Raw genomic sequence first — 15,819 nt, 5'->3', positions numbered from 1 at the left:
TTATTGCCCCCTGCGGTGGGAGGATGGAACAGCACCCGCTGGTGTTCAGTATGGGGAGAGCAGCAGCAGGCCCTTTATGTATCGGAGTTATTTATGCATGTAATAAACCACCTGTAGTAAAAGCAATGCGCTGTTGTCACCTTATCTGAAGAGTAATGCGTTTCCTGTTATTTAGGACCATACGATACACAAAAATGCCCACAACGCTTGAGTAAAACTAATTAAATTATGCAAAAAAATAAATATTTATTTTTTATTGTTGAATTGTCTACACTTTGTGTGCAATAAAAAAAACAAACAAACAAACAAACCAGTAATGTGGGTAGAGGATGTCTAATTAATTAGTCTTTTTTTTTGTTTACCCTTACCCTGCAAGTGTGTGTGTGTGTGTGTGTGTGTGTGTGTGTGTGTGTGTGTGTACATAGCTACTGTGATACCACCCACTGCTTTCAGAACTCATTTTAGAGCTTCAGTGTTTGTTGTGGCTGTTACACCATGTTAGATAATTCTATTAATGCTTCAAAAGGCATCAACAAAACAAACATGGTCTTTAGGTCCAATTCAGGCACTCCAGGTCATTCCCCTAATATACTACTAACTTTAAGCTTAAGTATAGTTTGAAGGAGTGAGAACCAGCCTCAAGATAACATTAGAGCAACTGCAGCTTTTATACTTCAGTGCTGGAGGCTGGTGCTTGTTTCGATCTGTGATAAGCAAAACATGTGGTTTATCAATAATGATGTGTGAAACTGTCTGCTGTAAAACATGACTTAATCTCAGGGTAGGCCCAATCTAAGGCATACGTTGCTTTACATTACTTTTACTGTAAATGAGATCATGATTGTAAATAAAACATGGTGATTATTTGACCAAAGACTTGAAACTAGCAGCTGAGATCATAAACTCATCATGAAAGTATTTACAGAGGCCACAGGAGAAGTAGGGTCCTCATAGACAGAATTTTACAGAATCCGACTTATTCTGAAACCAGAAAGAAAGAGGCATGTGATTTATCCCATTGTTCATTTTAATATTTTAATGCACGTCTGCAAACATGTAAAAACGTATTTACAAGTCTTAACACTGGAGACGTTTTACAAAAATCATCTTACAAAATCCATTCCATGCATATAACTGATATAAGACATTTGAGAGTATAGAGAACATCACCCCCTCCCTTCAACACACACACACACACACGCACACACACACACACGCGCACACACACACAGGGGAAATAAATACACATTAAAAGAGGAGCATGTGGATCTAACTAGTAACAGTCCCTCAAAATAAAAAAATAAAAAAATCCCAACATGGTAAAAATACAGAATAATTTTGGTCTTCGTAAACTTGCTCTTTCACACTGAACAGAATATTCCAGATGTTCAGAAGTGGTTTAATGAGACTAAAATACACTTCAATACTTTAATTTTCATGCCGGCTTTTTCTTGAGATGCAAAAAAACCAAAAACAGCAGATTTTACTTCAGCTGCAGGTTGTCAGGAAACAAAGATTAGTGTAGTTGTGCGTTTGTTCCTCGCGGAGTCAGAAACATGAAAGATCGATTTAACAGTGTCAGCAGAAATATGAACAACCTGTGTAGCTGTGGCAGGGCTATTTATGGTAAAAATCATAATTGTGATTATTTGGGGGAAAAACTAATCTCAGATTTTTAACGTGATTACTGATCTTTAACCTCATATCAGTCACAGTGATGTTGCATTTTAAGCATGTTAACAAACATGGTTTCAGCACGTGGGCCTCTCAAGTCAACTCTCTTAAAGCAATTTTGGCCTCAACGTTCGTCTGTTATAAGATAAAACAGAAAAGGAAGATCTGACCGAACCCTTAACTACTCAATGGACAGTAAGACGTTAGAAAGTACAACAAGAAGTGAGGAAGATTTGTTGTGTAAAATCAGCAAAATATGAGAAAAGTTCCAAGCAGACCTCCTCAGAATCAGTGCATTTTTGTTTGTACAATAACGCCAGTGCATTTATTGAAGCTACTTATAATTTTATCTTAACACCATGGCTGTTTGTACAGTAACAGGACATTAACTGGGATGAAATTTGGTGCTTTTTTATTTATTTAATCTTTCCAGGATTTCTGAGATCTAAATATTTTTGTGGTTGAAAAACACATTTAAACAGCTGGAGTCACAGCTGGAGGACAACCCTGGTATCAAAGTGCAGGTAGAAAGGAGGCCGGTTATATGTTATCACTTGTTTTAAGCAGCCATATATCTCACATGGTCTCATATGAGCCTTGAAAGTTTTACCCAAACTGCACTTTTTGAAGTTTTCTGTAGTTTATTGTCAGGAAAGATTAGAAAAAAAAATCTTGCTGACTAAATATCTGATTGTGGCTTCACATTATGAAACCTGGGTCTAATACTGATTTGGTTGCAGTTTTTAAAACAGAGCTCAAATGTGTTTTTCCAGCCTAATATTTTGCACAGCTTCATTAAATAAACTGAAATTATTGTACAGAAAAAAATGATTCCAGTTTTCCTTAACCTCCTAGGACCTGGCGTCCACATATGTGGACATCACATTTTGGGTTATTTAGACTAAAATACTCAATTTTGCTCTATATGGGCCTGATATCCACTTACGAGGACATTATACTGCTACTGTTCTATCAAAATTTTAAACGAATATCCTCATATGTGGCTCTTATTTTTCTTAAAAACAAAAATAAGGTTGGGAAAAAAAAAAATCTGGTAATTCTTTGTTTTTACATTCATCGGGCCCCAATATGCCCAAATATCAAAGAGAAATTAAAAATGCATGTCGTGGAAGAGTTCGTGTCTTAGGAGGTTAATAAAAAAAACAAAAACAGCTCAGATTACTTGAGACAATCTGAAAATACAGATTTTGGGAGATCTGTCATTTCATTTAAAGTGCGACGTATCATCTCCAGCTTGACTAAATATTGATTTCTATTGTTAGTTTAGGGGATTTTACACCTATTGTTCGTTTAATCTGGTCTAAATAAGTGATGAGTTTGTAAACTTGTAGCTTTTCCCTGTGCTTTGGTCTGTTTTCACACAGAGATGAATACAAGTGAACTGTTCGGTCCACTCAGCGACCAGATGTGTCTGTACTGTGACTCCAACCATATGTTACTCTTGGACGTTTTTTAGCTCAGACTTGTAGCGTAGACCTGGTAGTTGGTTTAGATCGGGGTTGGATCACGCTCCCACCATAAACGAACCACTCTGGAATTCATTTGGAACCGCACCGTGACCACCACCTCCAAAGGGTCTCGGTGTGGTTGATTTGCTGTGATCACCATGTTCACACATCCTCGATTTAAACAGACTAAACAGCGTTGGTGTGAAAACACCCTTAGATCACTTTTACAGCAGAATTTATGGGTCATTGCAGGTTTAAAGAAGGTAAGAAGAGTGATATTTAAAGAAAAAAAAAGTTCAGCATTAATGAAGTTTTTTTTAAAGCCAAAATGACGTTTTAAAGTCATAATTTTGCAAGAAAATTTGTGTTTTTTTTCCATCAGAAAAAACTTTATATCTGGATTCACCTCATCACCTTTTTCTCACAAATGTTGACTTTATCTCAAAGTGTTAAAGCAGTTTATGTGTAATTCATTAATTTTTACCTACATATTCCCATATGAAGCTATTGTTAGATTAACAGTTAGTGTTATATTAAGTCTGACAGTTAAAAGCGATCACTAAAACTAAAACAAAACAGCCATTTCTCAGGTTCTGAGATTTACTGGTTTTAGATTTAAGTGGATGCATTGTTCTAAATTCCAGCTCCAGTTTTTTCCTGAACTCTACAAGAGGAGCTTTACATAATTCACAGTTCAAAATAATACTTCTTTATTTTACACGGAGCCTTGGAGCAGACCTTTAGATCTCAAGCTAGCCATTTTAGCTCCTCCCCCTTTAAGCCAACTTTCTTCTGACTGCCTGCCCCTTGTCAACTGAAGTGTGTGGGTCGTCTGTGCTTAACATCACTGTATTAGGGACGTCCCTTCTCTGTGACTTCATGCAAGTCCAAAAGTAGAAAAAAATGAGTGTCTGGAGCATTTTGCAGCCTGAGCTTTGGTGTCAGAGGGACTAACTGTACAAACACTGACCTCGTTATTTGAAACTTTGGCCGTGTTTAATATGAACATCCACCACTGGAGCAGGAACTATGAGACAGGAAACAGGAAAAGAAGAACAGGTCCACTTTGATTCATTATGATAAGTTGAGCAAGAATAATCTTTTCAGTTTAAGTGAAAGAGCAACTTAACACTTCCTCAAAGTTCAGCACTGTTACAGACTGTAGGTAAAAGTAAATGAAGAAAAGTAATGTTTCTATAGTGTGTAAGATTAGGTTTAATTTTAAGAAGCAGAAAATAAAAAGCAGACAGGGAAAGCTTAGATTATTTAATGCCCAAACCAACTTCTGAGAAGTGTTTGTAAAGATGATAAACACTGCGCTTGAATGGCCCTGGTGCCTGCTAGGCCTGTGCATGTAGGGCTACATTACAAATTCTTAGAGTTAGAATGACCTCTTTTCATCCGTGTTCAGATCAAATATCCACACAGAGTGCCTTCATATGAGCGTTATCACTCAATAAGCTTCAACAGATCGCTTCTTTTCTGATTCTGCATCGATTCTCCTCACTGACGTGTTACAAGCTCAAGGCTGGACACAGACGTGCACATCAGAAGAGAAAAGTGCAATGAGCCACGATGCCGTTTTCACACTGAACATCATCAGTCTAAACCAAAAGTGATTAACTTAAATTTAGCAAGGCTTTTATTTTGGTATAAACAGCCAAGCCTCCTTTCTGACTGAACAACTGCACTCTGTAGCAAAGAAGAGTAGAAAAGAAGTGTTTCATGCCAACTTTGAGAAAATGTCTTCAAATTTCAAATTTGAAGTTTGCCTAAAAGGCAGCTGTTTGGTTGATGCATTGCAATGTAAAGATAATTCCTTACTATCCAAAAACATCAAACAAACAAAAAAAACGCCCTCTTTTCATTTTAAGTTACTTGAGCAACTGTGCATGATTCATAGATAAGAATAATCCTTCTTTATCTTACACTGGGCTTTGATAAAGCCCCTCGGTTAATCCTTCTGTCTCAAACGAGCTGTTTTAGCTCCTCACACATTTCCTCCGATTGGTCGATGACACTAAATTGGCAATTTCCAGAAGCTGGACTGATTGCTGATCAGAAATTAAGAACATCACTAACCCATACTGTTAATATTTCATTACTATTAAAATTAAGTGCACATTGGTCCCAATGTAGTTGTGAGACTTGCTTCTTTGGGCTAGAGGAAAAAAAAAACTGCTGTGAAAATAATGTTCAGTGTGAAAAAACAACACCGTTCTTTCAACAGCAGTTTCCTTCTGCTGTGATTCTCCAAAAGGTTAGAAAGCATTGCTGAGATGATAACAGGCGGAACCTATCGCTTCATGTTTCTGATGTCAGAGTGAAAATATACACAGAAATGCCATCTCCCATTTCACATCCTTCAAAAGATAAGGCATACATGTTTCTTATCATCAGCAAAAATAATTGAAAATTAACTTTTTTTTTTTAGAAGAACAAACATGCACATACTGCTCAACACAGTTAAACTCAATCGGACTACATACGTGATCGCAGTGGGAGTTTCCTTTGAATTCTTGGCTCCTTCGTTGAACACATCTGGTTACGATTGGTAGTGTAGGATTACTGTGGCCCCGCCTCCCTACAGACGTTCATTTGTCTCCACGGGAGAGATGGCTGAGAAAGCAGGACAGGCACGTACCAAGGGAGCCTTTTCCCATAATGCATTATGACACATGGCACCCCTCCATCCTCCACTCATTTCGAGGAAGTTTCAGCATGTCCTCCCAAGTTTTGCACGCGGTCCCAAACATCTGTGCAGACTCTTCATTGGTCAGGTCCATCCACAACACATTTGACATGACAAATGTTTTTTTGTTGTTTTTTTTTTTTCCTTTTTGTTTTTGACTCGCACCTACCACACGTGACCAGAGAAGGCGGGAGGACGAGGACCAGGTTAGGACGTATCCTGCAGCTCTTTGGCTTTGGTCAGGATGGTGTGGACGTCTGAGATGGGGTAATCCTGAAAGACATATCCAGCCCAATTAATCCCTGTAGCATCAGCTACATGTCTGAACATGAACACTGTGTGCTTTAGAGTTGTACCTGCAGTAATCTCATGTTCACTGTGAAATCACCAGCCAATAAGTTATCCCGGATGAGTCTGTGAGAAGGAGGAGTTGACGCAGTGTGAATGCTTCCCTTAGGAAATGTTATTTAAAAAACAAACAAAAAAGAAACAGTGCATACACTTCTATGCAGATGACACCCACTTATATCCATCTATGAAGCAAGACAACTAATGCCTACTTCTAAATTCACACAAAACTCAAGTACTTCTGCAAAGAATGTCGAGTCATTTTTCCTCTTTGCAAAAAAACACTGTAATGCTAAATAGCACCCTGACTCGGACTTTGAAAACCTAGTCTGCCCATAATCTTTTAGAATAATTAACATTTCATGCTCTGTGCGCTTTTAGGTAATATCATTAGAAAATAACACCGTTTCTATTGTATGCAGATGATACCCAATTATATTTATAAAGATGACAGATCAATTAATAAAACTAGAGGCATGTCTTAAAGACAAAGACCTGGATTGCTTGCATGTTTGTATTTATAAATTTAAACTAAAGTTATTGTATTTGGCTCTAAAAATCTCAGGAGAATGATGTCCAATTGATGACATATAAAAATAACTGAAATAAATTCAATCCAGTCTGAAAGACTTACATGAGCATGGCGCAGCAGACCAGGATGAGGAAATGGAATCTGTCCTGGTCAGAAAAAAGTGTGTCCCAGATGCGGATGACATCTGGCAGGAGGAACTCCTGAGATAACAACAGGGTGAGCCAGCGGAAGGTGAAATATTGTGGTTTGATGTTCTGCTCTTCCTGTGGGGGGGGAGAGACACACAGGAAGTCAATGCAACAATTTTTAATAAGAATTTAATCTGCATTTTACTTTTTTTAAATTTTATTGCAGGGAGAACGTGAAGCTGTTCCATAAATGAAAGAAAACACAGCAGTACTGGTTTGTTTTGATTGTGTTTGTTTATAATTATGAGTAAGTATGAATTTATGAATAATCAAAGTAGATATCTTGGTAATTCCAAGGGCTGTTTATTTTTTCCTTGCACCTGCAGCTGATCAAGAAAAAAAAGTATTATTTTGACAGTGAATTAGAAGTGTGCCCGATGGGTGCTGCTTTGGGAGCACTAGGTGTATTGGCCAGAAACGGCTTAGTTTGGGTTGTTGAAAGTAACTCAGAATACTTCCCAGTGGGCTCACACCCAGGCAGCCATTGTCACCAGAGCTATTTGGAGTTGGAAGGTTTATTAGTATCCATTTGGATTTCGCTCAGGTCTACAGTTTCAGGCTTGGCTACAGTGTTTACCTGTCTGCTAGGCCTATCCTCAGCAAATTGGCCCAGAAGATGCAAACACCATACAGTCCAGAGGTCCAGTTCTGAAACTCCAATTAGCTGAGGTGAAACCTAATAGACAGCTAGCAGCTACAGATGAATGTGTCACCATCCACCTGTCAGTCACATTCTAGAAGGCTGTAAAGGCGTTTATTTTTGCTGAAAAGTTGGACATTTTAACCCAAGAGTCTATGGGGACTAACTCGCTTTTAGAGCCAGCCTCAAGAGACCACGAGAGAAATTAGCTTGTGGTGCTGCAGCACTGGCTTTGATTTTCATCCCCAGAGGTTGATTCTTGCCAAAACATAAATGAATAATAATAATAATAATTTTTAAAAAATCATCATCTTTTACATACAATCTAACATGAAAATTACAAGTTGCTTTGATTGTGAGAGCTCATGTTGAGTAATTCAGAGTCAGTAGGCTTTAAAGGTATCTGGTCAGCCCAGTTTAACCTGTGGGAGTTTGTTTTGCTGCTTTGTAGGAAATAAATTCCTGATGAGTGAGAAGAAAGTCTGTCAAACAGCCAAGAATCACAGCAGTTGCAGGCGATTAGCTTGAAAAGAAACATCATGAAAAGTGCTGACTGTCCGACAAAAGTTATTTAAATCCTACAAGAGGAAGGACTCTTGTAGGAAGGACAGGAGAGATCTTTTCTACTTTTTTAAAGTATCTTATCAATAAGAGAAACTGGAAAAGAGCTGACTGGAAGCAGCTCTGTTACAAAGCATTTTCAAGTTAATTTGGTAATTGATTTATTGAAGAAAATACTTGTTTGTGTCTGTGTTTAGTGGAAGGAACAAGAAATGTGTTAAAGGTGAACCTTACCAGCTTAAGATATAGCTCCATGTCTTTGTCTTTGAGCATGGAGTACACGCTCTCCATCTTGTAGGTAATGCCACACTGAGAGTCGTCCAGGCTCTTGATGAAGTTATCTCTGTTCTCCGACATCAGATTGGTGAAACAGAAGAAGGTGTCTGCCTCAGCGTGCTCTGTGAGATGCCGCAGTAAACAAGCAAACAAACAAACAAACAAAAAAAAAAAAAAAATCACCAAAGGAAAACATATAGAGTTTATGTAAGCTTTTTTCCCCTTTTAAACGTTACAAACCTTTCCACTCGCTGTTGGGATCTGTGGCAAACGTGTAGTAAATTGGCCCCACAATCTCATTCATGCCCTGGACGTAGGCGATGCCAGGGTTCAGTTTGGCATAAATGAAGAGGATCCGCTCTACCACCTCCCAGTGGGCCTCACTGCCATTGGGCAGCACCTCATACTCATTAGACGGATACAGGTTCAGCGCCTTTCCAGGTGAACTCACCTGAGAAAACGAGACACAGCTGATCCGAAACAGATTTGAAGTAACATACACTCAATGACCACTTTGTTAGGCACACCTGTACAACTGCACAGTAACGGTAATATCTAATCAGCCAATCACATGGAAGCAAAGATTAACGCAGCTTCTAGTTTTTGGGGTTTTTTTGCATTTTTTTATGCTAACAGACAAAACTGTAATGCAAATATGCCAAATGCACATATAATGTACTCTTATTATCACCAAACATGTGCTATTAATGACAATTAGACATGTGCCCATGTTATTATTGTTTACTGGCGAAGGAAACACCTGATTTATGCCAGTTATGTCTGTAAATGTTACCAAATATCAAATATATGTGAAACAAATGGAGAAATGGTGCTCATGCTGATTAGTCATAGCCACATGAGCAGGGTTTCTCCACTACATAAATAATCTTGCTGCCCTCTGAATAAAACTGCTGTTTCTTTGTACACACAAACTGTGTGACCAAGGCTGCTTTGTGAACACACACTTTTTCTGCACATAACTCAAACTTAACGTTTACACATTATGTGCACGTTTTAGCAGTCACCAGGGGGTTTAAGTTTTAACAACTGTCAAGTTTTTATTTCCTGCCTGGTACAGGACATCATCTACACTTTTCACCATTAACTGAGGTTGAAAGACGGTCACGGCAGAGAGAGAGGAATCTGTCTAGATATTATCCAAAGAACCACGATCATTCCTTTGAGGTAAAGTATTGCCCTTTCAGTCATTTACATCTAAATTTCTAGGTTAATTAAAAACCCCTATCACAGATATTAATCTGAGGGTTAAAATGCCTGACCTGTAGAAAAATGCTGAACCATTTCCTCTTTAAGTGACTGTGTAAACATGTAGTTTTAAAAACTTTATGTAGTGTTGCAGTAATTAAGCAGTAATTTAGGTTTGTGATTTATAGGTGGATAAATGTTTACAGAAAAGTCATGTACAACAAACGAATGTAAATAGCTGACGATGGCCATCATCATTCCATCATAAGTTATACATTCCTATTACATTTCTAATGGGTCCAAATTCTTAGTCATTAACTGTTTTCTTTTCTCAGCTGTACCTGTGTCAGCTTTGATGTAGGCCTTGTGAGTAACTTCAACCCTTCCTGCTGTTAATACCGGGATGATGGTTTTGTTTCAGCACGTCACCGTACCTGAACTAACCTGTTTGTACTGTAAGCGGGGCAGAAAAGTCAAAACTCGACAGATGGGCCTGAATCAGCCAAACTGAGCTGGACCCCACAATCGCATTCATGCCCTGGATGTAGGCTTACATTAGTGACCCCGCTGCGGTTGCAGTTCACCGTTTGTGCCTTCAGCGTCGTCTGCTCCACTCGGCGACGCAGCGTCTCGTAGTCGTTCTGAGGGTCCAGGATCAGCTGACAGGGGTACTCTGTGGGGCGCTGGAAGAACGCCATGTCCGGGTACAGCCGCCTGCAGGTGAACACTCACATTCACATTACTGTTATTTAACAGGAGGAAGTAACAGAACAGCTGGTAAAGGTGTTTACCTCACGTCTTTGTCGATCTGCAGCAGAATTTCATTATCTTTAAAGTAGGTGTTCCACCTGCTGTCAGGGTTTGGATTCAGAGGCTGAAAAGAATCAGATCAGATAAAAACTATTCAATCAAACTCGTCAAGACAAGTGGCTCATGACAAAGAGCCACAGAAGAAGGTGATCTATATTTCTGTGATCTGTAGGGACGTGCTGTACATCTCTTTAGCGTTTATCTGACAGCAGAGCAAATTTGACTTTAAGGTGACTTCAAAATATAAATCTGACAGTTTCAGAATCACACTGCTGTGTGTGTGCACTGTGTGCATGGAGATAACTTGGCTTCTTATCACTTCAGACTCTGACTCCCATGTTTTTAGAGTCAAACAGATGAAGCACAGCCATGTGCATATGAGTGATTAATTTTGTAGGCACTCATTGTGATGGATTTGGTTGTTTAAAAAGCCTCTGTAACTGCTCTAGTTTATGCTACACTGTGTGCTGTCGTGCAAATATAAATTACTGCACACAGTTGGTGCCCAGTTCGGGCAGCAGTCACAAAGTGAAAGGTATTATTCAGTACTTACACGGTTAAAGGTTCACTCAAGCACAACCTTATGAAGCCAAGCCATAAAATTTAATGCTGCGAGTCCAGTAAAATCTTTATTATGCAGACCTCAACTAAAGATCTGTAACAGAATCAGACCCAGACCAAACTCCTGCTTGCTGAGTGCTCGAGTTGAAAACGGCAGCAGTTTGCGTGAGTGTTTTATGACTTTATTAGACCTCACTGTGTAATTATATTCACCTGACACAGTTTAATGGCACTTAGCAGGAGAATCTGCACTGTTTATCTCAATCTGACACTCGTATAACTGTTGGGAGGTGATGCTAATTTGCATTTCGATTTATCACTTATAGCACAGTTTGGTTTCATTATTTCTTTCAGCTTGTCACTGCAGCGAAGAGAGAACGACAGAGGATGACTCACGTGATCCTCCATCGTCACGTCTTCTCTGGAAAGGCCCAGGTTGGCGTTGGCAATGCCGGGCTGGATGATCATCTCCTTCAGGAACTGGGAGTACACCTCCCTGTGAGACCCATGGAAGAAAAGGAAAGAATACATTAATTGATTAATAATCAATGAATTTGATTAGTCACATCAGATTCTCATATATTAGTGAATCACATGGAAGGATTCACGTCCTGTTTTTGAAGTTAAATAAAGTTTCTTTTTAGATTTTCTATTCTTTGACAAGTTTGGCTGATTAAATACTTTAAACTCTAAAAGAAAAGAAAAATGACTCTACAGTTTTTCCTCTTGTAAATTTGTCAGCGTTTCCCTTCTGAGTTTGCTTGTTTTCCCCCTGTGTATGTGTCACCTTTTTTAAGTTTTAAGATTACTTTGGGTCCTTGTATTTGGATTGCTGATGACTGATAAAACTTGTGTGTCCTTTTCCAGCTACTGAAGCGAAGCAAAAAGTTTAAGAACTACTCGACTGAGCCGCAGCATTTAAAATTAGGTTGACTCATCTTTTCAAAGTAAGCACCATGCACAAAACAAAGCAAAAGAGCCACAGTGTAGTGTGGCCACGCGTGAGTTCGGCACATTTAAAGTGAATGAGAGTCGAGAAGCCTCCAGCTTTCCATATATGCACATGGAACATCGGGAAGCTCACAGAGCAGACTTACTGCTAAATCTAAATAATCAGAGATGGAAAAGACAATCTTCTTTAGGCTGCATATTCATTTACTAAAAATGTCCTTTTTCAACACTCTTAGATTTCACTCATTTCCCCAGTCGAAGGAAAGAGTGGTTAAGACCAAACTGGGTCTCAGTGCTCTCATGTGAAACGGAGGAAACCACAACAGAGCTGCGACTTCAACCATAATGCATCATAATAAGCAGCATCAGGTTTTGTGAGTCAGACTCAGAGCAGCTGACACAAAACAAGGGTTCTCCTAAATAAAATCAAAGCACCAGCTCTTTGATCCACTGATCCACTGACCTTTGCTTTTTCAGGAAAGACTCCCACTGGGTCTGATCAGCAGGTAGGTAATTAAGAAGGATCTGAGAAGGAGGTAAATAAAACAAGAAGAACGACGCACTGTGTTAAAAACATAATTAAAGATGTTTCACTCCTACAAACAGATCAAAGCTCCTTGCACACTCCAAAACCACTGGGTGACATCACTGAGGCTATGTCCAGCTTTTATATACAGTCTGTAGTTTGGTCTCATGTGGCGGGAGTGTTGGAAGTGTTAGGTGTCAGCAGGGATGTAGACATACAAGCTGTAGTATTAAAAAGAAAGTGCAGACAACAGATCAGCAGCTATTAGTGAAACTCTTAGACAGCATTTTTTCCGTGTTTCCTGGAGTTTGGATATTTCACTGAGAGAAAATCAGTTCCCTGATATTGTTAGTTGTCTTAGACACAAACAGCCCAGTAAACTGTAAAGTGTTCAGCCGTAAAAGGGAAGCACATCTTCCTTTCACAATATGAGGTAATAAAGTATTGGAGGCATTTCCTCAAAGTACACCAGAGATTCTGCTGGTATGTTTTTGTCTGTAAAGTGAGACGCCAGTTTATACAATTACAACCAGTTAAAGCTAAAATGGTCCCATGAGGCAGGGCGACTCACCTTCCAGCAGAGCGCTCGTATGCCTCCTTCAAAAGGGATTCCTGCATTATATAAAGAAAGGTTCCATCAGTAAAGCTTAACAGAATATTGTACTATTACATTACCAGCCCCACCCCTTCAAAAAATCCAGTTACCATTGAAGCACAGCTCCCTCAGTGTCTTCAAGTTGATTTTTTCTTCAGCCAAGGCAACTTTGAACTCTTGTATCCTGAAAAAAAGGAGGCGAGATTAGAGCCAGTTTCATTTCTGACCCAAATGCCTACTGTTAACTCACCAGAGTTAGAGAGACAACAGGAGAGAGTGAGTTTTAGAAGACGATTGATGACAGCCTCTTGTCTCTGAGTCAAGTATGAAGATGGGGAAATGGCATCGCTCACTATTAACACTTTTCAATCGGGGACATGACGGCAGTTCCCCAAAGAGGTTTGAGCCGATCTCTCACAGGAAAAATTAAACCCAGAATTAAGATGTAAATACTTGAGCCATTTTTAAAGCACAGAAAACATATCTGTTCATCAGATGTAAATAAATGTAATTTCGTACACTTTCCATTTATTCTCATTACATTACTAGGTCTTGTATAATTGCCCATTTCGTCCACACAAATTTGCCTCTGTTCCTCCCTCTCACAGATCTGGTTTTTTCTCTCTCCATACGTTTGCTATTTTTCCTCCCTAAGTTGATTATTTCCATCTTCCATTATTTCCAAAATCTGCCATTTTCTTCTCACTTGGGTGTTTTTTTGACTCAGAAATGTGCCCTTTATTTAAACAAAACTGATGCCGCCCCCCGCAAATGTGTCACTTTTCCCTCAAAAATGTTCCCCCTCAAGAATTTGACTGTTATTTCCTTATTAATTTTGTTTTATTTCCTCAGTATTTTCACAGAAATTTGCTATTGTTCCCTCAGAAATTAAACATTTCTTCCTTGTAGACCTATTATTCTTCCTATTATTTCCATGTAATGTTCCCATTTGTCCCTCCAAAATGTGCTATTTTCTTCTAACAAATTTGGGGGTTTTCTCAGTAACTATTTTTCCTACTACATTCGCCACATTGGCCCTTTTCCCTGAAATCTAAAGGAAACTTTAAACAGAAAACACCCTGCTTTTCCTATTATAATAATCTGCCATTTGTGTAACCGTCCTTCCTCTATCTGTCAAATTTTCAGCTTGTGTTTACATCGCTTTCGACTCTTTTTACTTGGCTCTATTTACTCTGAGATTTGATTATTACATTGACAGCAAAGACATGGTAATATTGTCAGCTTCTGTAAAATATGTACTGTTGTCGAAAAAGATTTGCTCAATAAAGAAAAAGCAAAAGAGAAAAAACAAAAAGAGGCATTACTAAGGTCTTTTTGTCGAGCAGTTATCAGGTCAGAGGGCCTGGTTCGTTTGTAGTAAGCACATGTGTTGTAATTTCCGTTCAGGTCTAGTGTTTATGTGTGAACAGCTGATTTATTGTCAATCTTTCGGTGACACAAACACAAAGTCAGCACATACCGTTAGCCGGACAGTGGCTAATTGTTAGCCTTTTGGGGGTGGAGGAAGTTGTGTCACCTGATGTGCTAACACGGAGGTAGCATAACACCTGAATACTTGAGTTTACAAAGCACCCTGCGCGCTTTCCATCTCCGATACTAACGGTGACCCTTTTTAGCTGAAAAACCCATATTAGCGTTCACGGTGCGCGTGTTCCAGCGGCTGTAACTGGGCTCGTGTCTGGTCAGCGCGGCTGCTGCTGCTAATGCTAATTCTACGCTTTGGAGGCTAGCTGCTGAAATAAACAGCTTCTATATGTGCGCGCGCCCTACATCCCTCACGAGGGCAGAGATTTGGATGTCTCTCACCTGTTTCTGTACGCTGTAGACATGTCGATACAGGAGACGGTGTTTTCCTTTAACTGTTTCCAAAGAGGAATGAATTATTGGCCACAGGGAAGTCTTCCTACTTCTCTTCTTCTTTTACCAAGGAAATCCGACAGGCAATGCACTGTCGGCTGCAATGCTGCCTCCTGCAGGCCAGTTAGTAATACATTTTTAAACGGAAGAATTCGAGAAGATTTACTCCAGAGAATACATTCTGAGTAAAGCTTTTGAACTCCGAGTTGAGCTTTTAATTAATAAATGAAAAGACAGTTAATTACCGCCCAAACCTTTCTTTGTAAATGTTGGCATAGATCTGACATAAATACACTCCCGCTGACAGTCCTCCCCCCCCCCCCCCCAACAGCTGCAGGGTTTCTGCATGCCAAGCTGCCTGAATACACGTAGTTATGGATTCACAAATATGTGACACCAACTGTAATATGACTGTTTGATCTTTCTGTTTTTGCAGCGCAGTGAGTGAGAGATAAGATGTAGGTAGTTGATTGCAGGAATTTGCTTTACAGACACAAAACATACATCACATACATCAGGAAACAAATCAAAATAATCCTACACTGTCTCCATGAATCATGGTGAAAATTTTTTGTATTTTTTGTGAATAATAAACAACAGACTATTGTAAAAAACGACAGTCTGATTCTGAACTATTAAGCATGCTGAATGTCTGAAATGATTATCCTTTCCAAAGGCCAGTTAGAGGAGGTTGTCATGCAATCAGTAATATTTATTCATTTTATTATTATGTAAAACATACAGATTTCATACAGACGATGAAAGTCACTCAGGCTGGCATCACTAATCTCACCAAACAAGTAAACAATAAACAATAAAAAATAAGATAGACGTAAACAGGAAATTCAAGTATCATGTCATGTTTACATTAATACTCAATCTTTCACCATGGTTCCCGCTTCTTTTTTTTAA

General features: G+C 39.1%; 1 protein-coding gene across 2 annotated transcripts; it reads right to left on the bottom strand.

The window, feature by feature from the left end:
- Nucleotides 1-1,020: 1,020 nt before the first annotated feature.
- Nucleotides 1,021-14,963, bottom strand: tbc1d13 (TBC1 domain family, member 13). Of its 2 annotated transcripts, XR_010091997.1 has the most exons (13): nucleotides 14,857-14,963; nucleotides 13,140-13,213; nucleotides 13,006-13,046; nucleotides 12,372-12,433; nucleotides 11,354-11,453; nucleotides 10,378-10,460; nucleotides 10,141-10,300; nucleotides 8,621-8,831; nucleotides 8,339-8,502; nucleotides 6,818-6,978; nucleotides 6,192-6,249; nucleotides 5,633-6,108; nucleotides 1,021-4,170 (listed from the first exon to the last, which is right to left on the bottom strand). XR_010091997.1 is itself a non-coding variant. In XM_063465369.1 (12 exons), exons 1-12 carry the CDS (start codon nucleotides 14,877-14,879, stop codon nucleotides 6,043-6,045), a joined length of 1,203 nt encoding a protein of 400 aa, XP_063321439.1. In that variant the 5' UTR covers nucleotides 14,880-14,963; the 3' UTR covers nucleotides 1,021-6,042. The 2 variants fall into 2 exon arrangements, 1 of the variants encoding a protein (XP_063321439.1); XM_063465369.1 differs by having other exon boundaries at nucleotides 1,021-6,108.
- Between the last annotated feature and the right edge of the window lie 856 nt (nucleotides 14,964-15,819).

The sequence above is a fragment of the Pelmatolapia mariae genome, linkage group LG20 (assembly GCF_036321145.2).
Source record: "Pelmatolapia mariae isolate MD_Pm_ZW linkage group LG20, Pm_UMD_F_2, whole genome shotgun sequence".
Lineage (NCBI taxonomy): Eukaryota > Metazoa > Chordata > Actinopteri > Cichliformes > Cichlidae > Pelmatolapia > Pelmatolapia mariae.
Note: the sequence above shows the minus strand (reverse complement) of the source record. Positions and strands in the feature narration are given on the sequence as shown.